This window comes from Thunnus thynnus, chromosome 17 (assembly GCF_963924715.1).
Source record: "Thunnus thynnus chromosome 17, fThuThy2.1, whole genome shotgun sequence".
Classification (NCBI taxonomy): Eukaryota; Metazoa; Chordata; class Actinopteri; order Scombriformes; family Scombridae; genus Thunnus; species Thunnus thynnus.
This window is the reverse complement of record NC_089533.1, coordinates 15,110,458-15,132,667: the sequence shown is the minus strand read 5'-3', so window position 1 is coordinate 15,132,667 and position 22,210 is coordinate 15,110,458. Positions and strand designations below refer to the sequence as shown.

Sequence of the window (22,210 nt, the reverse complement as noted above, 5' to 3'; positions counted from 1 at the left end):
TCACCGGCAGACTAAACACTCCTCTTACTCTCCTGCTCTTTATTTTATATCCAACACTTTACCTTTGCCCCAGATGAGTCCAGTCAGCCCACTAGACCTCTGTCAGTCATCATGCACCGGATATTACTGCTGACACATATCCCTTGAAGTGTTTTGCCCTGGTGAAAGCACCCATTATTCAGCAGACAACCTTGCGGTATCCCAAAGAGTTGCTCAGTCACTTCAGCTTGAGCTCCCCGCGGACCTTGATGTGTTTGGTATGTTGTTGTAACAGTAAGAGCTGGAGGAGAGGCTACAGGCGCTGCAGTCTCACGGCCCACAGACCAGCCCGCTGACCAGTGTTTATTTCTGCTGGGCCCCACCGTTTATTTTCATGAGGGTATTAATGTCTATTTTGATATGCCTCTTGTGTTATTTTAGATGAGTCATTGGGGAATGTGTGGGTACATGTGAGAACAGTCTGTGCCTGTGCAAGGATGGCGAGACGCACGCATGGCAGAGGGGACTGGGTGTGCGTGCATGTACATTTGTTCACTCAAAAACACACACTCATAATTTTGTAGGCTTCTGTATCCTGTTGAGCAGTGAAGTTTGTTTCTTTATTGGTGGTGAACAAATCTACCAAGACATGAGAACAAACTATTTAGAAGGGAAATGTTTTTTGGGTACTGAATTTCCGAATTTCGAGCTTTAAAATAATATTTTATGGCAACAACAAAATAAGATTCAGCTCAGAAGGGAGAAATAACATGGACAGTCGATTTGTCTGGAGCCTTTACTGTCCTCTGCTTGTCCCTCAGACTCCCACAGTGTCAGGCCGGGGTTAGAGGGAGGGAGTCCCAGGGGGAAAGAGTGACCTCTTCCAGGCCCTGAAGTGAGGCCTTGAGCTGGCTGGCCATCATCATGCTCATTATCCTGAAAAATCTCAGTTGGAAATGACTCACAGAATTTCCATGTGTTCTAACTACCAGAAGTTGTGTCCTGACAGGCAAAATTTAATTAACATCTCATAAAAAATAACTGTTAACTCTGAAGCAACTTAATGACATATTGCTTACAAAAGGGGGTCATTAGCATGAATTAAAATTAACAACTTACACGTTAAAATAGAAGAGGGAGAGCAATCAGCATTTCTACAGTATAGTCTTTAAAGGAATAGTGCGTCCTTTCAGGAAATCCAAAAGTTAAATGAAAAGATTGGTATCACTCTCATATCTATCTATGCTTAAAGTACAGAGCTAGAGGCGGGCACTGATTAGCCTAGCCTAGCATGAAGGAAACAGCTAACCTAGCTTTGTCCAAAGTTAAAGACATGCCTACCAGCACCTCTAAAGCTCTCTAATTACCATGTTGCATCTTGTTTGTTTAACTCATTCACAAACCTTAATGTAAAAACGGGGGAGTTTTGTGCTGTAACTGTTAGCGAACAAGAGTAGAGTGCAGCGACTTATGCTAACTGATTGTATCTGTCAACCTGCACTGTTGTTCGCCAATAAATAGTTACAGCATGTAAACCACAACTTGTTGCTTTTACTTTTTTGTGTACTGGTTAAACAACCAAGATAAAATGTGTTAATTGTGCATAATTTAAGTACCAGACTGATGAGGTTGTAGTCCATTATATTGATATGAATGCAACCTCATCAGGGTCAAAACTAGTTATTGATGTCCATATTTGTTATTCTTATCCTTGTCCTAGCTTGACTGCTCTCTCTTATGTAATGTTACATCCAGTATCTTGTTTTAAGGTGAATAAGAAAAGGGCCTTACAAAAACGTGTCTAGATGTCACTGTAGTGTAAATATGGTTCATTGGGGTTGCCAACCTGCAAGTTGCTCTTTAAAGGCTAAATTGCCTCTGCCCAGTTGCATGTGCAGTCATTTGAAAACAAAACAAAACTGTAAAATTAACTTAATATGTGAGGACAAACAGTATCAAAAATGACAACCAATTATAAACACAAGACCTGTATCAGCATTAAAGTAAAAATTACAGATTTTGAACAGGAGTTTTTATACATATTGATAGTTTTATGCATGCTGGTTTTTACTTCATGTAGTGCTTACATGAATAACATTTACACTCACATGGTGATATTATGCCAAATGATTGTTCCCATGAATGTAGTGGAGGGTAAACCTGAGCTCAATTTACTCATTTTACTTTTGGGTGATGTGAATCCATAGTAGCAGCATTACATCAAATATGCAAGATATATGGAAAACTAGGTGTTATTGTTTACATTAAACTTGCTCCTCCACAAAACAATCTGATCCTCACTCTCCTTGTCTCGTTTCACAGGTTTCCTCCTTTTCCTTGCCCTTTTACTCTAATTATCTCTTCCTCCTTTGCCCTGAGCAGCACACCACACACTGTCGCTGACTGTAGACTGGTGCATGCTGGGATTGCAGAAGCAGCATGAATGGACCTCTGTGTCACTAACAATAACTGCTGAATACACAAAGAAAATATTGTTTTTTTACCAGTGGATATGAATGATTAATGTGGCCCTAGCATGAATAGAGACCAGTGAAAAAGCTTATGTGATATATGGCTCCTGTCAGCTTCACTTCAGACTACAGAGAAACTCAAGCTCAAGTTCTTGTGTTTTGTTGTGTTTGTGTGCAGTAGGTAAGAGTACAGATGCCAGTGTGTTACGGAGGGAGATCAGAGCCAGACTGACGGTCTCTGTCAGGGACGACTGGAGGACGTTCAAGTCATTGTGATAATACCGGAGGTGACTGTAATCCTTTTCGTCCTCTCCTCGTCCTTCTTTACTCACTGCAATTACAAAGCATGTGCACATACATTTAATTATTCCATATCTTGTTTGTCAGCTGCAGATAAATGCAGATTTAGGAAGATGTTTACCTTCAGTCCTTTTCTCCCTCTCCTCAGCATCGAGCCATCAGGTGCATCAGGACTGATTGGGCTCTGGAGTGATGGATTGAAAGGTAACTGCCAGATATTGATTTCCTGCAAGGCTCTGACCTTAACAAAATCAGGCTTAGAGTAAAAGCTGTTTGTCAAATTCTGCTGTTCAGCCTTCTGTCTGAGTTTTTACAAAATATCGACTCGGGGTGATTAAGTGAACAAAATATCCTGACAAAACATCATGCTGAATGCCAGAAAAGAGCTGAAATAATAGACTGAAGATAAAATTAGAAGACTCTTGTTGCTTTTGGACAATAAATTACATTGGCTAATCTAATAAATAGTTTACTCTTTCTCACAACATATCTCCAACATATTTTCTATTGCAGAGCTAAATGCCAGTTTTCTGGTTTAATTTGAACCTGTTCCTGACAAAACAGTCAGTCCATGGGATACCAGCAGGAGATTTTTCCCCCTCCTCTCTTATATTATCTGTCCTTGAAGCAGCAGTGCTGCTATCATCTTTGTTCCAAGCTTCCAATTTCATCCTCTAAGGAATTACAGGATGTGCCTGTCTGTCACTTTCTCAATTTCTTCCTCCTTTATCTCTGAGCAAGACAGGAAGCGAGCTTCATTCGCTGGCCAAATCAGCTGACAGTTCCCATAAATGAATGAGCTATATTGCCGTATTTTTAGGTGTTTTTTTTAACAGAAAAGTAGAATTTTCCATGTCCTGACACAAACATTTTCATGTATTATGTGTGCTTAAAAAATTGTACAAGTACCATACTTGTGCTATTATTTTGTGTGAAATAAATGGTTGATTCAAGAGAAATGTATCAGACTGATAGTGGGGGTCGGTGTCATGATGGTTCAATAACTGCATGGTCCCTGATTCGACTTCAGCCAGGGATTCCCCTGCATGTCATTTCACCCTCTCTTTATATATGTTTCCTGTTTCTCTCTGTTGTGCTGTTTAATAAAGGCAACCTGCCAAAAATAATACAACAACCATAAAATCAAAAAGTCTGGGAAACCAAAGCAATGAGCTGAAAGCTGCACAGAGCTGAACACTAGAATTTCTTTATATATTTTTGCCATTCTAGCCACAGTGTTTGCATTGTTTGTTTCATGCCTTTGATGCCTGTCTAAGAATTATACAAACATATATTTATTGTATATGCAGTATTCTTATAGGTATTCTTACAAGTAAACATAAATTCTTAACAAGTAAATATAAGTTAAATGTATGCTTTTCATTTGATATTTTTAAACAGATACACCTGAAATATCATATGACTTAATTTGCTGTGCACGATTTCCACAGCAATAAGAGCACTTGAAGAGACACTTAAATAATTTTAAAGGGGCACTGCACCAATTTTATACAAGAGGGAGATTAAAAAATATAAAAGAAAACAATCTCTGATGATGTCATTAGGGTTATCTCAGCTTGGGTTTGACACTTTTAACAGAAAGCCAGCGTTACAAACTTAAGGTGTGGGATTTGAAAAAACTGGGCATTAAGAAGGAAGGAAAGGTCTAATAAAAGACACCACTTAGCATTATGGGAAATGTAGTTTTTTTGTTTACCTTAATACCCCAAAAGGGTTCAAAGTCACAATATCATGGCCTCTGCTGCATCAATTTGACCATTCCTTTCAAAATCAGGGTCTTGTGAGCCCCACATCTTTATGGAAGTGCAAAACTAAATCGCAGGAGTGCCCCTTTAACTCAAGATCCACTTACTTGCCTTTTCCAGCACATACAAACCTATCTTACTATCTTCATTAACAGATGTTTGCTTATCTGTCATGGACATTGTTCAGTTGCCACTCTGCTATTTAAGAAAACATAAAAAGTACAGTTATGGAATACTGAGTGTGCTTTCAGAGGACTCTCATAAAATATGCTATGATTTCTGGCTCGCTGCCAATCTCACCATGGTCAAGAGTTTGGCTGGTGGCTGATTGTAATTTCCTTCCCTGTGTTTAAGGTTGACTGAAGGTCACTGAGGAACACTTCGTTTTCTCTGTCTGTCTGTGCTGTCTCATTGTTGCTGCACAGACAGTCCTTACACTCCCCCCCGCCCCCCAACCTTCCCTCCTTTTATTAATTAAATGTGTAGGTCAGGTAAGAGAACAGAACACTAAAGCTTTTTTGCAGTGGGTTTTATTAACTTTTGTCAGTGAATCAATGCTCCTGCATCAATACATCCCACTCATAACTTTCACAGGAATTACACACGGCACAAATAGTCATAAGTGAATATATGTGCGTCTCTGAGCAGTGGGAACAGTTAATCAGCAGAGTAAATGTAGATAAAACCCACAGACTCCCACAGTTTCTACCACATCATCCTTTGGTGTTGGAACACTAATTGTTTTTTCTTCTTGCTTTTTTCTTCACATTTTTTCTGTATTCTTCAGGTTAAGAAAACAGCTACATCTACATTTCAAGTGTCTATTTAAACAGTAAAACTTATTATGTGTTGATAAATAAAATTCATCCGCTGCCTTGCTCCTAACTCTGTGCAGCTCCCTTTCTGTTGGTGTCCTACTTTATCACACAAGTGATTTGGGAGAGGTTATACATAAAGTCAAGCTAATTGATTTAGCTTGCAAAATCCTCTCAGTGCATTAGCTCGTCAGGCTGAGTGTGACCTCAGAGCTCCCGCTTCCTAAAATGAGCATGAAATGAGATGACTAATCCACTTCAATTACTCATTTCAACAAAAAAACATACCTGCCAACACCTTTTTTTTTTTTTAACTTTCACTGGGGGATTTTAAAAGCAAGGATGTTGGCTAATTGCTCTATTTGTTACTTGAACACAGTTTAAATGCACTTAACAAGTATAATATCCTCTGATGATGTAATCATATGGCATGCGTGATTGCCTGTGACAGCACGTAATTGAGTGTTAGACATGTGTAATGGTCATTTGTCACTTTTTTAAAAATAAGGATCTTCATTTAATGTTAGTTCCTCTCCTTCAAAGAATACATTTCAGTCGGTCTGTTGGTATTTCTTTGGTATTTTAGTTGTCAGTCACCAGCTGCTGAAATGTACCTTACTGTGTGCTCTTGTCTCTCTTTCTGACAGGTTGGGTTTCAGTGTGACACAGTGTGTGAAAAATGATGGCTCCCTTACCTCAGAAAACCTTCCACCCACCTGGGACTCGAGCCTTGTCATCCAGTGTTCGTTTCTGTAGGTTTGCTGCATGTTTTTTCGGTTGTTTTTTTTGACATCTTTCATCACAGTTTCTTCACTCACCACATCTCCTCAAGAGCTCCCTCAACTGCTCTCAGCTGTCAGAGTTTACCTTACTTCACACACTTGCTCCTCTATCATCACTGCAGCTACACTCATCTGCCATGAATCCCAGCTGAAGGTTGCTTTGGTGTTTGTCAGTATATGTTTCTGTCTCTGTCTTATTTCTCTCAACATAAAATTTTTATGAAAGTGGACTTCTCTCTGTTGGATTTTTATTAACGTTACAGAATTCTTTGTCCTCACCAGGAGCAACTGATCTGGCATCAGTTTTTTTTTTAATTCGACATATTTTAATGACTCTTAAGTATCTGACAGACACATTCAGACCTGGAGTTAGAGATTTAAAAAAACAATCTTTGACTTTTAAGGAAATCTGCAGTGTTTTTGGGACTCATAGTATATTTAAATGCTGTTGTCTGGCGCCCCCTGCTGCTTGAAACAGCCCATTAATGAACACTGCTGGGGATCCTCATGTTTCTCTCTGGTCATACTGGTTTTCATTCTAGCCTGGCGATCATCTGTGATGACACTTAAATGAAGGTAGGATCACCAGAAAAGAGAAAAGCCTCGTGGTGAGACTGTCAACTTCTGTTTTCAAGGTCAAGGAGGAACTTTTAATCTCACTTCTAACAAGTTGAAGTGCTCAGAGGAAGAGGAATGGAAATTTTAACATATACAGTTTCATTAAACTGGGCAACTGTATCTGCTTTGGAAGATGTGTGTGTTGAAACAAAAAGTTGAAAAATTGTCAAGAAATCACATCACACTTTTAGGTTATGGGCTGATCCAGTGCTCTACATTGTCACTTGCATGCCTTCTATGTCTTTCACATCTCTCCTTGTACCTCCAATTGCTGCAGTAGCTCAGGTTGCCCTCTATGCTAATCACAACGTGCTGTCCATCCTATTTCCAGCCAGCCCTCACAGAGAGAGTTCACCCCGGGGGAGGGTTTCGCAAGGTTGACAAGGGAGGTGTACCTTCACCACAGCACTCCCTCCCTGCTGCAGCAGGTCAGACAAGGAGACGGCTCCCTGCTGTCTGTGATTCATGGGTGTACTCAGCAGCATTTAATGAGAGCGTAACTCAAATCTTTTTATCATACAGAGTACCAAAATAACGAAGGAGCAGGAGAGGGAAGAAGGCAGTGTACGTATTAGGACTGATGTGTTTAGTGTAACTCATTGAATTAAAGAAGATGTGACCCTTATTCTGATATGAATATGAATCTTTGTTTTATTGTTTGTATCTCCTCTCATACTTGTTCTGTGATGAGAATGGATGGAGTTACAGTATGTGTGGCTTCACCTCCAAGCTTCATATAAAGCAAGACATGCAGTCTGCAAGATAGACAGCAGGTAAATCCTTCTCAGAATGACTTATTTGAATAATTTAGGTTATGCAAAGTAATTGTACAAAAGGTCCGGTTCTGTCTCTGCTGTCTGCCCTGTCTCGGTCACACCCAGCCCCAGGTGCAGAGGGGATACACCTTCTGCACTCAATTAGCTCTGATTGGGAGTCGCTGGCTCTATAAACTGCAGTCCACACAGACAAAAAGGTTGGTCAAATGAAGCCAAGCCACATTAATTTGTCCTTCTTTCCTGAATTTCTGATTAGCGTGAATGAAGAACGAAACGAAATGAAGAAATGAGTACAGTTATCACCTCATTTATGTATAAATTCTAATTTGAACCTTTTGCTTTAAGATAACATTGTTGTTGGTAAAGTCAATGGCTATGACCCTTGTTTCATGTAGGCCACACAGTGTAGCTGTGGCCTCATGTTTAGTGTGATGCTTTGGCATTCTGTCTGTTATTAGCATGTGGCTCGTGTAGTTTGTGTGTTGGTTGTCTGTCTGGACTGCAAGGAACCTTTGCTATTGACTAAAATATATCTAGCCCCACTTATACATGACTGGTAGTCTGAAATATTAGATTTTCCTTTTTACATTATTGTCTGTTTAAAGTTTTCTCATTTATTTCCTGTTGGCTGTATGTTTGACATGACTTGTGTAGCTTATATGCCTTGTATAAATTCTGCTTTCCTTTCATCCCTTTCTGCAGCAGGCTGCCACTGCTGCTGCTCAATAGCCTATCATATTATATTCAATAAACCTGTTTCTTCCTACACCCGCAACCTCAGTCTCAGTGTCTCTTTATGCACCTCCACTGGTCATCTGACCATGACTGCCAGCCTGTATCACATCTTCCTCACCTTTATACAGTTAAATATTCACCAGAGGTCCCCCTGACCTCATTCAGTAAGATTATCCGGTAAAGACGAAAAACAAACTGGAGCAAAGTCTGTAAAAATATGTCAGAAATAGAGCTGTTAGTCATTTCACAACTTAGAGGCATAAAGCTCAAGCTGATTATGGACCAGCTGATCACTTTGCTGCACAAACACTGGAGCCCCTCAGGGTTTCATAGACTCCAGCATGCAGAACTTTGCAAAACAAACACGGCATCAATCATCTTTGTACTATAACGGTTACCAGGAGTCTATATGTGATTCCTCAGATGCGTCACATCACATTACATAATGGTCTGGAAATTAGCATCAGTACATAAGACATGGTCACTGGTAGCATCAGTCACCTTGTTAAAAATGTCTGTGTTTTCCGAACTGTGTGCGTACTAACTGAAGCTGCTGCTAAATGGATTTCCTTCCCTTTGGGATGATAAATTTGTTTTTGAATGTGATGCATGTCCACAGGGGAGAATATGTCTCTTCTGAAAATACAAAGTGTTTCCAATAGAAGACAGAAGCTCTACAGCACTGCCAGAGCTGCCATTTAACCCAAATGAGGATAGATGCAATCTGAGCTCTGAATTGAGTCAACACAGAGGAGGAAAGGAAGTACGTCAAAAAAAGTGAATTACAATCTATTGCAGTTTATCTGCAAATTGCTTTTATACTTGAACTGCAGCCATTTGGCAGCTGCTTAAGACTTCTTTCCCTCTTTAATTACGTGCGGTGCATTTAAGTGTCAGTTCAGGTTTGGCAGTCTGTCTGCTGTCTGCTAAATAAAACATGATGGGTCTATTTATGTCCTCTCCAAAAACACTGTGCTCAGGAAGTGACTGCTGCTGCTGTTTTACCTGGCCTGTTATATTAAGATACATCAGTGACATCATTTGATGCCTGAGCTTTGAGTAGTCTTAATAGAACCAAGGTTATTGCATAATTTTGTTTTTGGTTATTATTTAAATGATTAGTGGGGGTAGCAGGTAAAAAGGCAAAGAAGAGTAAACAACCAGTAAACATCTCACTTAAATAGATATAAAGATAGAAACACCCTTGTTTCATCCCCTTAATATTTACATTATACATGACTTTTCCTAATTTGATAAGAATTGCTTAGAAACATGACTTGAACTAATGACACCGCTCACACGTTTTATATGTGAGTGGTGTTGACAGAACTTATGTGCAGCACAACTCTTTTCAAATCCAAAATTAGTCTATATAGATGTCTTTTATGTAAGTTTTCTAACAGTTTGTTCATAAGAGGCCTAACAGACCCAAGTAATGTCACTATGTAGGATAATGTACTGCATATGTCTTTGTGAATGACTTTTAAGTAATAATATAATTTTGTACACATTAATTCATGCGTAACCCATAGAACATAAAACATTAAGTATTAATTGGTGTAATAACAATATTTTATTTTTATTTATGTATTTTATCACCTTCATCAAATGTGTGTGAAGAGTAATAATGTTAGAAGAGAAGAAAAAATGTATTTAAATCAAAGTATTGTTTAGTTTTTCAGTTATTATTTTTATATTATTATATCAATGCCATGATAACCCAAAATTGTTCTTAATTACAGCTTCTAACTGACCTATAAAGCATTAGTAAATGATTTATTAACCATTAAAAAACATTAGTTACAGCTGGATATTGGAGAGTGGGACCGCTTTAATATTTATTATATAGATTTAACATTTATATATTGCATTACATTAAATCAATTTTCACAAGAAAACATCTCAAATGTCACTCTAAACTTTCTTAATGTCTGACTTTAACATTCTCAGACTGCTTTTTCAAAGTTATTTAGAGCTACATGTGGCTAAATGGAAGCTCATTTGAATATCCATTTAACAATGTTCCTGCAGCCAAATTCAGACTCATATTTGTGAGTACTCTAAAACAGGGGTAAAAAATGTGACCTCTGACCTGAGTATATACATATGTTATATGCTGACAGTAAAAAGGGCAGCAGATGTTGCTGCTTGTCCACCTGATGCTCCTGGAAACGTGATCCTCACTGCCTGCAGCCTGCGTGCTGCATCCAGGCGTTACGGTAGGAGAGTCTTCAGGTAAAGGTGCAGGTGATTGACAGGTGAGAGAGGTGACGCATCAGGAGGGACCACAAGAGCAAAGCAAAGGTGTAGACTGCATTAGTTCATGAGCCAAGTGGCACAGGTATGGATGTGAGAGGTCAAAAGGAATATTAAGGTAAGTTAATTACTACAACTTTTTGAATTGTAGGAAAGTATAAAATGTACATGTGATGGCAATCGAATCTGTGTGTCATTTATTCATCAGTTTGAGAGCTAAATGTCCTATTAGCTCGTTCATTTTGGAGAGAAATGCAGAAGAGGTCCACAGTATCAGAAGTTACAAGATGTGTTAATTACTGATCTTTTGAAATTTGTCTGACAAATTACATTCACAGCTTACTGTTGAATATTGTACATTGATTCATTCTTTATTTCTTCATGAGGATCAATTGTATTTTAATTCTGATGTCCAGGACCTTCAGGTCATTTTCATTTGTCAAAAATGGGCCAAACTTAGATGCATGTTATAAATGAGAAGTCTAATATACAAGCTACAAAATACAGTCTTTTAGTAGATTCATATACAAAAACTGAAATTATCAAATCTGGCATTCTGTCTTTTCTTTAAACCCTTTAACAAATAGCAGTCAGTCATTACAAATTGATACTGTGCAAGCAAAAATTGTTCAAATCCACAGACCTTTAATTTAAATTTCAATGGAGATCCCATTGTTTCCAAAGATACCAAATATGTCACGCTGAAATTGGGGGAAATGTGTAGCTTATGAAATTATGCACCAGACATCCAGAATATTTCCATCTGATGGAAGGTGCAGTCATGATAAAGAGTCTTTGGGATTAATATTTCACTCACCTTCAATGAAGAGCTGAAACAAACTGATACAGTATGTGATGCTGTTGGAAAGGCAGTGTCAGCAATTTTAAAACTACTTAAGGCGAAACCTAATCTGCAGTTCTACAAGATGACTCTTACAGGTCAAACTTTAATGATACTAAAGCAATGAATAACCAATAGTCGACCTCCTTCAACCCATACAGGACGGTCTATGGAGCTGTGCGGTCCCAATATGAGTGAGAGTGGAGGCTCTCTGTGCCAGGTGAAGCAGCTTCCCTGCCACAGTGTCCCCCTTTGTCGCCTGCAGGCCAGTGGACACCACATGCACAACCACCCACACCTCACCCACCAGCCTTGGGTCAACCACCCAGCGCCGGCTGTGGCCTCCAGCCCGGCCGTGGCCATCCGACACCGGGTAAATGGAGCCATGGCGGCCAGCTGCAGCAGCCCAGAGTGTGCGGCCTCCAGACTCGGAGAGGAAGCAGCACTGGCCCGGAGCGTCTCTCCAGGGAAGGTGCTGGTGACAGGTGGAGGGGGATACTTTGGCTTTAGGCTGGGGAGAGCGCTGGCCAGCCAGGGGATGTCAGTGCTCCTTCTGGACATGAATAAGCCTCCCTGTGACATCCCTGATGGAGCGAGTTTCTATCAGGTACCTACTGTTTGAAATCCTGCTATTATTCCAATTGATACTTCTCTATTTTGTTTTCAACGTTCCCTTGCATATCTTTGCCCAAAATAAGACAATTCAGCACCAGTATACTGTTGACGTGTAATGCTCTTCTTCTTAAATACTTTGTAACTGCAGGACTCATGTCTGATAATGATTATTCAGCCATGCAGCTGTAGCTGTTGTTTTTTTTTTGTTTTGGTTTGGTTTTTTTGCATTTTGTCAAGTCACACTGTCCCTTCACTAGTAGGATGAACAAAGAACAACATAACAAGTATGACCTGTATGTCCTATAATTTTTTGGCACCATTTTGGATTTTTTTTAGCAATTATTTAACATCCTCTTCTTCATTAACCACAAATCAGAAATTGAAATGAACATTGACACAGGTTTCGCTCGCTGTAATCATTCCTCCTGTTAGTAAGTGTAAGTGATGGGGGACAAAATCCACAGTCCTGGTTTTAAGCAAAAATGTTAGTAAAAGTTTATCTGAAGATAATATGAAGTTTCAGCCATCTGAGTTAGTCAAATACAGTCACTTTGTGTTTTGACAGTGTTTTCCAGTTCAACTGCAGTGGAAGGATCAACAAAAAGAGGGAATTCGGCACTTAAAAGAGAGTAACTTTGAAAGATATTGACTTGAATTGACTTGATTTAACTAAGTTGAACAGCTGGAGCCTCATATTAGCTTCAGATAAACTTTTAAATACATTTTAGCATGAAAGGAGACTTCTGGATATTGTCCTCCATCACTTTTGTTGTAAGTTCATTATAAAGGGATCTCTTAAGAACAAGGGTAATGATTACAACAAGAAAAACATGTGGCACTGTTCATTTGGGAACCTGACCATTATAGGATAGTCATGAAAAACTGTGAACCCCTCCTTTAATTTAAACCAGGGGTCCTAACTTTTTTATTTTAGTTTTGTGTTTGTTCTTCTTTCGTTTCCCTGCACATTCATTTTCATTTTTAAGTGCCTTTTTTTTAATTCAAATTTTTTGGGAAACTCAAACTCAAAACAACTTAAAACCCACCAAAGCTGACAGACACTGAGTCATGTCATAAGGATGTCTTTTGTGTTATAAACAACATGAAATACACAGTATGAGTTCTGACACATCCTTATAACTCACACTGCTACATGCAGACTTGAAAATCAACTCTAGTGTTTTCTTGCGTCAGCCAGCATCAGTTTGTCTCTGTGGTTTGTCTGCATGCTGGCTGGAAACAGACACAGGTGAGTGATCCGCCTCAGAGCGCCAGCTGCTGACTGGGTCAGAGAGGGTGGTGACATGATTCAGGTTTCACCTGCAAGCCTCGTGGCACACTTACCTTAATTATGACCGTCCTTTCATGGGGTGGTTAGTGACTCACACCGCCACATGTACCAGTCTGTGTCACTTAACCTTTAATGCTCCCGACCTGGCAAACTGCTTATGTTGTGTTGAGAATAAACTAACATGTAAAAGTGTCAGAAATCAATATTGTAATTGAAAATTTGCTGTGTTCCAACTGTCAAAAGTGTATTTATAATCTGTGTTCTGTTATGGATGAAACATAACTAAACATATTGAGCCTCCATGTTAAGAAAATTGTCCTGAGAGTTGGCATTAACCAACCGAGGATAATTACTCTTCCCTTGTTCTTGCAGAGTGACATCCGGGACTATTCCTCCCTCTATAAGTTGTGTGAAGGGGTCGACTGTATATTCCACACAGCATCTTACGGCATGTCCGGGCCAGAACAGGTGACCTCCTTCATGTCTTCTGTGGCACCTTCTCAATACTTCTCATTCAGACAAAAGTCAGAGAGACAAGAGGGACACGTTTCACTGCATTAAGTCTATCTTATGTCCTTGTTAGATTCACTTTTCATTACTTAGGCCTTTATTTTCACTCAGAAAGACACACTGAGGAGCAGCTGCCACTGTCCATAGTAATTTAAGATTAATCATGTGCTTAATGTGTACTATAGTAGCTTACAGTATCTCAAAGCAGACTTTTTGAACTCAGTATTTACTGTAAGAATCAGTCGCTGCATCCAATCTGCAGAACAAGCTGGATAAGGACCAGAATTCCTTGTGACAACTGATGATAAATACAATGATGGCTCACTTAGTAGAGCACACACCTCCCTCATAACACCCTCAGTGCTCCACCAATAAACAATTAAGGCGAACACACAGTTGTTTACTTGCTTGTTTTTGTATGAGTCATGATGTACGTTTAAGAGGTGAACATACTGTGAGATGCTTTTAACAGATAATAAGAACGCTGGAGGTAAAATTAGGGATATTGTACACTTGTTATAATGTGGATGAATAATCAAAATGTAGAGAGATGATGTCATTAAGAAGTGACATTTTTCTCTCTGTGTCTCTGTCTCCAGCTGCGGAAAGAGCAAGTGGAGTCGGTCAATGTTGGTGGGACCAATAATGTCATAAATGGTAAGAATACGTGTAAAAACTTTAATACCTATCACCAAATGTCCCACATACACTGTAATGAAACATTTAAACATTTTGAACACTGGAAATACTTAGTGGTAAGAAAGAACTTGACATTCTTCATTGTGATGTGGAAATTCATTTGTCTGTTGTGTGTTTTTAGTTAAAATGTTTAATAACTGACTTTGCTAAAAGCTAAAAATATGGGAGCAAAGAGATTTTGATTTTTTTTATACAATGTATGTCTATGTCTCAGTGTGCAAAGAGAGGAGCATCCCCCGACTAGTGTACACCAGTACCATCAATGTAGTGTTTGCTGGGAAACCAATTGAGGATGGCGATGAGGCTTCAGTGCCTTATGTGCCCCCCGACGTGGTGAGTAAAGAGAATTAGATCAAACTGAAGTATGACTGTTGCCAACATTCAACAGTAAACCATATAAACAGTATAAATTCTTCTAAATCTGCTCATGTGCCACCAAAACTTAACAAAAATAAAATATGTCATTGTGGTTTTATAAAACAGTGTATTGGAACATAAGGAAAACTGGGATGAAGAACTGAACAAAAGGTCAAAATTATAAGACATAAAATCAGACATTAAAATTACTCAGAGGGTTATTTAATGCTCCTGTGTTTCTTTCTGTTGCAGCACATTGACCACTACTCCAGAACTAAAGCTATTGCAGAGCAGATGGTCCTCGCAGCCAACGGATGCTCCCTCAAAGGTGTGAAATGATCAGTGTGTGCAATGACAAGCACAGTATAACATGAAAACGCTGCAATCAGAGATTGAAACCTATGGCCTTCGGTTTCTATGTAAATGTGTTTGTATGTTTGAAAGAGAGACTGAGGCAGTGGTTGCCATGGAAACCCAGCCGCCTATGTGTACAATCCAACATGACAGTAACATCAGTTTAAATTTAGAGCAGGGCAGAACAGTATGATTGAAGTGCAGCATTGATGTGACTTAATGTCTTGAGTAGTACATGCACGCGCGCGCGCACACACACACACACACACACACACACACACACACACACACACACACGCACATATACTGCACATATACTCACTCTCAATCTTCTAATCAGTGGGTTTTAGGTTCCACTACGTGCTTTACATAAAGAGGTGTGAAGCCTCCCATTTCCTCCTTAGGTGTCACCCTGCACCCTATCAGTGAGCATCACCTTATACATTCAATTAACCTTAGAGCATGGGGCTGTCTTCATTATATACTGCAGGTTAAAGTCCATGCAACCTTTGCAGGAGGATGTGGCTTCCTTTTTTTTTCCACTGGCTCGGACTTAGAGGCCAGACACCTCAGGGAAATTAGTGCTACTGTATTAAAGGATAGGTTCACAATTTTTCAAGTCTGGCCTATAACAATAGTCAGGTGCCCAAATGAACTTTGACACGTGTTTTTCTCTATAATCATTCCTCCTGTTCATACTGGCCATTAAGAGGTCTTTACTTTCTATGTGATGGGGAACAAAATCCACAGTCTTCCTTCTGTGCAAAAACTGTATTTCAAAGCTTATTTGAAGCTGATATGAGGCTTCAGCTGTCCAAATGTGTCAAATCAATTCAATATCTTTCAAAGTTACTGTGTTTTTAGTGCCAAATTCCCCTTTTATGCTATAATCCTTCCACTGCACCTGAAAGGGAAAACATTGATGGAGATTTTCTAATGGTCAGTATGTACAGGAGGAATCATAACAGCGAGCAAAACATGTTTGAATGTTCATATTTGCACCTGACTGTTGTTTTAAGACAGACTTGAAAAATTGTGAACCTATCCTTTAAAAATATGAAAGAGCTTTTATGTAGTAGTTAACTGGGCAAAAATACATAAATGTATATATTCTCAGTGGTTTGAATTCTCTCTTGTGAAGGCGGAGGCCTGCTGCGGACCTGCGTCCTACGGCCCTGCGGCATATATGGACCAGAAGAGAGGAGACACCTCCACAGAGTGATGGTGAGGGATGGACACAAACACAATTTATAGTCCTGTATCATGATAAATGTAGATAGATTTCTTTCATGTTGGCACAGGAGAAGAAAAATCTTGCAGTGTCTGAAGGCAATTCTTGTGCGCCTCCCTGGCAGAATGCGTTCCTGCCTGAAGAGTTTACATTATTGATGGAGCTCTCCGGGGCATCCAGTTACAACCCACTTTTCTTCCAGTCTTTCCTCTGTGAGGTAGCAGTGCAGTCTGGTGAAAGGCTGCATGTGTTTGGCTGTGTTCTGAGTTTACTGTTGGTCAAGTGGCCAAGAAGGTGAAGTTTTTAGATACTGCACACTGTAAGGTTAATTCAAGACTTAATAATGCACAAGCTGGAGTTAATGAGTGCAAAACATTTTAGCTCAAATTGTGTAAACTTTATGTTCCTGCTGAACATTTTCTGAAAAATTAGCATACCATAAGCTTTCATTTGTGTAAGGCCATTAGCTCTCTCAGAGTTATGTTATCATTGCTTTGTAATGTCATTGCAAAGACTCTTTCTTGGTAAAGACTTAAAAAATTCCAGCACCCTAATTTTAACCCTAACCCTACCATCAGCTGACAAAAAGCTACATCAGCAATGAACAAGCCTGGATATTTTGTAGAAAATGACATGAATTTAGTTGTGTCATGCATTAAAAAAAAGCTGTTCGGCAGCCGTACATGTCAGATATCATCATTTTTCAAAACACCATTTTAATGTAACTTTGACAAATCATGAAGGCAACAAAATATTCACTGTCTCCAAATTTTCATACCATGCTAACATGAACTGAAAGCTATGGTACATTAAAAAAAATCTATGGATGTTTGCTAAGAGATCAATAGTAATATGTATGTTGTATGGGGTTAATTGTCCAAAACATGCAAATTCACTAAGGTTGTACTTAAATCTGGATTTTAAGGTTTGTTCACATTCATTATCAGAAAAAAATCCAAAATTAGAACGATAGAAAACACGCATACGACCATAAACTATGATGAAAAAGGAGTAAAACCCAAAACAAACAAGAAATAGATCAAACTGTCCACTTATTATCCCTCGTCTCTCTGTCTCTCTGTCCAGGTGAATGTGGAGCGTCGGTTGTTTAGTTTCAGGTTTGGCGACCCCCGGGCCAGGATGAACTGGGTACACGTAGATAACCTGGTGCTGGCCCACATGCTGGCAGCGGAGGCTCTCACACTGAAGAGGAGCTGTGTCTCTGTGAGTCACACTGTGCACCTCAGAACAAAGAGTCAACACCCATAGATTCATGTGATGAGACGCCTTTCAGCAACAAAACCACACATACAACATGAATATTGGCTCTATTTATCTGGATCCCCCTCTAGTTCTACTCTAATTCTTCTTTTAGTCAACCTCTCTGTTCTGCACATCAAGACCAAAGATGAGAGATAGATAGTTGTCTCATAGATTAAATAAAGATAATATAGAGTGTTTCCTTTATAACAGGCCTCTGTTTTCTGTTCTTTTGCAGAGTGGACAGGTCTATTTCATTAATGATGGACTTTCAGTCAATCTATTTGAGTGGTTGACACCTTTGGTGAGTTAAAGGAAAACACTGGTGATATTCTATGTTTTTCTTATGTTAACAAGTCCCTTGAAAAGAATAAAACTAATAATACATTGAAGCCACTAACAAGTATTGTCTGTGTAGCTTATTTCTGTGCATCATAAAGATAATTGTTGTCCAAAAACATTTAAAAACACCTCAATAAGCCACAGTGTAGCACCTTTATTACAGTCAACATGGCAACTGTAATTTATTTTGAGTCAATTACCACATACACTGTTCTGCTGCTGTAAATACTCACTGTCACAACAAACGTGTATTAGTCTGCAGCTGAAAATAGTCCCCAACAAATTCACTATTTTACTCCTGTTGATGTAACATTTGTCAAACATGACAGCGCCCTGCTGATTTAAGAAATTATCAAGACTTAAAAAAAAAAAGAAACTATATATTTATGAGATACTGTAAAGATTTATCTTCAGTAGGAACCAATGGGCCTGATTGCCACAGACAGGTTAGGGAAGACAGAGAGTACTGAGACATTTACTGGCACATTGTTGGATTTTTATGGGATTTGTTGACAATAAGAAAAATCTAAAGTAACTCCTGCTTTACTCTTTAAAATTTCAAAGATATTTACAGATTAATTGAAATTGCATTTCGTTACAATCTCATGTTTCTATTGCAGTTTGAAAAGCTGGGTTACAGCAGACCATTGATAAACCTGCCAGTTTCACTTGTCTATTCAGCAGGTAGCCCATCTCTTTTTTTTTTTTTTTTTTTTAAATTTGTACTCCTTTTAAATGTCACTTAAACCATATTTGCATGAAAATGTGTTGAGTTGTTCGTACTAATAACCCTGATATATGTGGTTTTCTTCTATTTCCAGCTATCCTGGTTGAATATTTGCATATAGTCCTGAGACCTGTGATAGAAGTGCCTCTCCTCTTTACCAGAAGTGAGGTAATTACTCTTCCTTCTTCCTCTCCTGCCTCCTTAAAAACTTTCTCTCTCTCTCTCTCAGGCTTCAAATGAATGATTCAACCATTTTCTGCTCTTTAGCATGTTCTTAATGCAGTTTTAAGTGACGCACTGCAGCTGAACTCTGCGTTTGATACTTGAAAGAAACGGCAAAAACAGATAATTTCTTGTAACTCAACTGCCTCAGAGAGCTCCTTTAGCTGTGTAACTTGAATGAACTCAGTCTGACAGTTTGAAGAGATACATTTTGGATCATGATGATGTGACTCCATAGTGCTGAAAGTTGTGTGTGAACATATACATGCCTACCTAATTAAAAGTGTCTAGTGTGTTGGAGATGGGGGAGGTGGGGGTTTAGGTTACCTGCTCCCTGATGAGTAGATTCTTGTTTAAGTCTCTCCCACAACAGTGAAGACAGACTTCATTAAGGTGGGTATTTTCCTATCAGCCCCCTGCTCTCCCCCTCCCTCATCTGATGCTATCTTGTGTGCATGAATTATGGAAAACCAAGGTGAACCTTCGAATGAATTCAAAAAATACTGGCAGCTAAAGAAATGCCAAAGCTGTCATAGTCAATGGAAGCCTTTGACTTCGATCTGCGGGTCCGTGGCACCATTAAAAAACATTAACTTGCATTGAGAATTATAATGTAGCAGGCTTTGCAATAATCCTGCCCGGGGAGGCCTTTACGATGCATCTCAAGGAGCCTCCGTCATGGCCTGCAAGGTCCTCATGAATGTGTGATGAGGCAGAAACCAAAGCTGAGCCTGTGGGCCTGCACCTGGAGCTCATTCTGTCAGACAGCTGCTGGCCGGGGGATCGATGATTGTCCTGTGAATAAAACATAAACTGCTGTGGGGTCAGAACAGGAAGTTCAAGATGAAGTTGACAGGAAGTGACCTCAGTACAGTGGCTGTTGCCATGGTGAGCGGAGTCGGGCAACCTCTTGGCTGGGCTCAAATGAACCTGCCGACTCTCAGGTTAAGTCAGCCGTCGCGTGACGTGCAGAGGAGTTTTTTCTCTCGCACATAAATTCCATTTCTGCAATCACATTAAAGGAGATGCTGATTCAATAAGCCTAAAGGATGAGAGTAGTGATACTATATAATACTAATATTCCATATTTTATCTCATTGTTTGTCCCATGAAAAGACCAAAACCATGAATTAATCCTACTAAAAAGTGTTGTCTGTGTAGTCAAAGCCTGATATATCTTGTTCCTCTGTGCCGTAGAGCTCAAATGTTGTCCAAAAAATTATAAAAACACACAAATGAACCACATCGTTGCACTGGGTGACATGTTCCTTCATTACAATGAACGTGGGCACTGTAGTTTATTTTTTAGTCAGCTCTATATGTCCTGCTGCCGTAAATATTGACAGGAACACCAAATGTGTATTAATCCGCAGCTGAAAATAGTCCCTAGCAAATGCACACTTTACTCCTGTTTGAGTGGCTTTTGCTAAAGACTACAATGCCTAGCTTTTTTTTTTAGGAAATTACTGAGACTTTAAAAAAAAAAAATCAAAGTGAGAATGAAAAGGCTGGAATCTGAGTACCACAGACAGGAAATTGAAACGAATATTGAGAGACAGACTAACATATTGTTGATGTTCTCAAGGGACAAAAATAGAGATTAAAGCCAGTCTTATCCTTTAAGGACAAGGATAAAGATATAATTTACACACACATAAAAGTGAAACAAACCAATTCAGAAATCTGATGCATGAATCAACATTATGTGCAAAGCAATTACTGACAAATGATGCAGCACTAAAAATGTTTTCTTAGCACAGCGACACTATGAAATTCATTATCAATAGAAATTTGTCATGAGCCATTTCACCACCGAAATGTATTTTATGTATCAGTTTATTTGTCAGGGACCATAATTATTGATTAGAAGGCTAATTTTAATTCTTCTATGGCCAGATATTAGAGACAACCTACACACATCGTCAGCATTACAAACCACATTTTGGATATTACTAATGTCCTGCGTCACTGATGACTTTTTGAATACAGATTCATCTCAAGTGAGTGAAAATTGATAGCAGTAGAAAGGTACAGCTATACCAGAGGGATATACATATATAGTCAAGATGATCGTCAAGTCAGACAGGAAGAGCAGGACTCAGCAGTTTGTGGTTGTAGTGTGTCTAACTATGATACTATACTGGCAAATCAATATACAACAACTTGGTATAAGTCATACAAAGAAGCTATGAGGATATTTTGTGAAAGGTTTACATCACAAGACCTGAACTCTTCCGTAACTGTTTGTACTTCACATGCAGACACTTTATCCTCAGCCAGTAAGAAGATGCAGTAACCGGAGGCATCCATCAGTTGTAGGCTATCAGAATGTAAAATCAAGCTTGCCAAATAGAGGTTAATCTGAACAATTAGCCTCACAGTGTGGCCTTTAACTTTGGTGTTTTGGTCTGGACTTCTTTGCAGCAGCTGAATATCCACGGGAGCTTCTGTCTTGATGAAAAAAAAACCTGGTGAAACATACCTCAAATGCTTAATGTTCACTTGCAGGTGAGGAACATAGCAGTAAGCCACACCTTCAAGATCGACAAGGCCCGTCGAGAGCTCGGTTACTGTCCGAAACCCTACAGTCTGGCGGACTCTGTGGAACAGTACCTGAAGTCCCGGCGGCCCTGCTCCAGCTCACCTCTTTTCAACCTCTCCTGGACCTCTCAGCTGCCCAGACACCTCATTCTTCTGCTGTTTATGGGCCTCAGTCTGGTGCTACTGATGTTGTGCTGCATACTCAGTCAGGACTAGTCTGGTTGATAAAAAACAACAACAATTTTCACTGTACTGTATGGACAGTTGTCTCCGTCATTTTGTTTTCAAATCACACACTTCCTTTTCTTAGTTAGAAAATAAAACGTTTTGCTTAGATATTTAAAAAATGTCTCACAGTTTATGTAGGTTATGTAATGTGCTTCCTTTTCTCTGTTTTGATGTTGGTATACGTGTGTCTGAGTGCAAAACTAAAAGGCTACTGAAAAGTATTAAACCTGAGTTGCGTGAATGCTCTGGATTTCTCCACAGTTTGAAGTTGATTTCATTAAAAGGAAAAATATCTAACTTTGTATTACAAATATTTCCATTTTCGTTGATTGTATTTAAAGCATGCCTCCAGTTTCTATTATTTATATTTGTTGTGATTTACATATCTTTAGAATTTAATTAGTATTTAATAGTAATTTTGTACACGTTTAGAAATAAAAGCATCAACAATGAATGCCAATTACCATTTTATATCTGTAATGAGCACATTCATT

At 39.1% G+C, this 22,210-nt stretch overlaps 1 protein-coding gene and 1 long non-coding RNA gene across 2 annotated transcripts; both read left to right on the top strand.

Moving 5' to 3' along the window:
* The first annotated feature begins 1,978 nt into the window (after positions 1–1,978).
* LOC137201267 (uncharacterized) lies at positions 1,979–8,265 on the top strand. The gene is made up of 3 exons (XR_010932153.1): positions 1,979–2,737; positions 2,899–2,954; positions 5,979–8,265. It is a non-coding gene; the product is annotated as an uncharacterized lncRNA (long non-coding RNA).
* A 3,118-nt stretch (positions 8,266–11,383) lies between these two features.
* On the top strand, positions 11,384–22,056 carry sdr42e2 (short chain dehydrogenase/reductase family 42E, member 2). The gene is made up of 11 exons (XM_067616161.1): positions 11,384–11,946; positions 13,618–13,713; positions 14,355–14,412; positions 14,669–14,787; positions 15,064–15,139; positions 16,307–16,389; positions 17,483–17,620; positions 17,895–17,960; positions 18,619–18,682; positions 18,820–18,893; positions 21,456–22,056. The coding sequence occupies exons 1-11, from the start codon at positions 11,509–11,511 to the stop codon at positions 21,702–21,704; spliced, it is 1,461 nt and encodes a 486-aa protein (XP_067472262.1). The 5' UTR covers positions 11,384–11,508; the 3' UTR covers positions 21,705–22,056.
* The last annotated feature ends 154 nt before the right edge of the window (positions 22,057–22,210 follow it).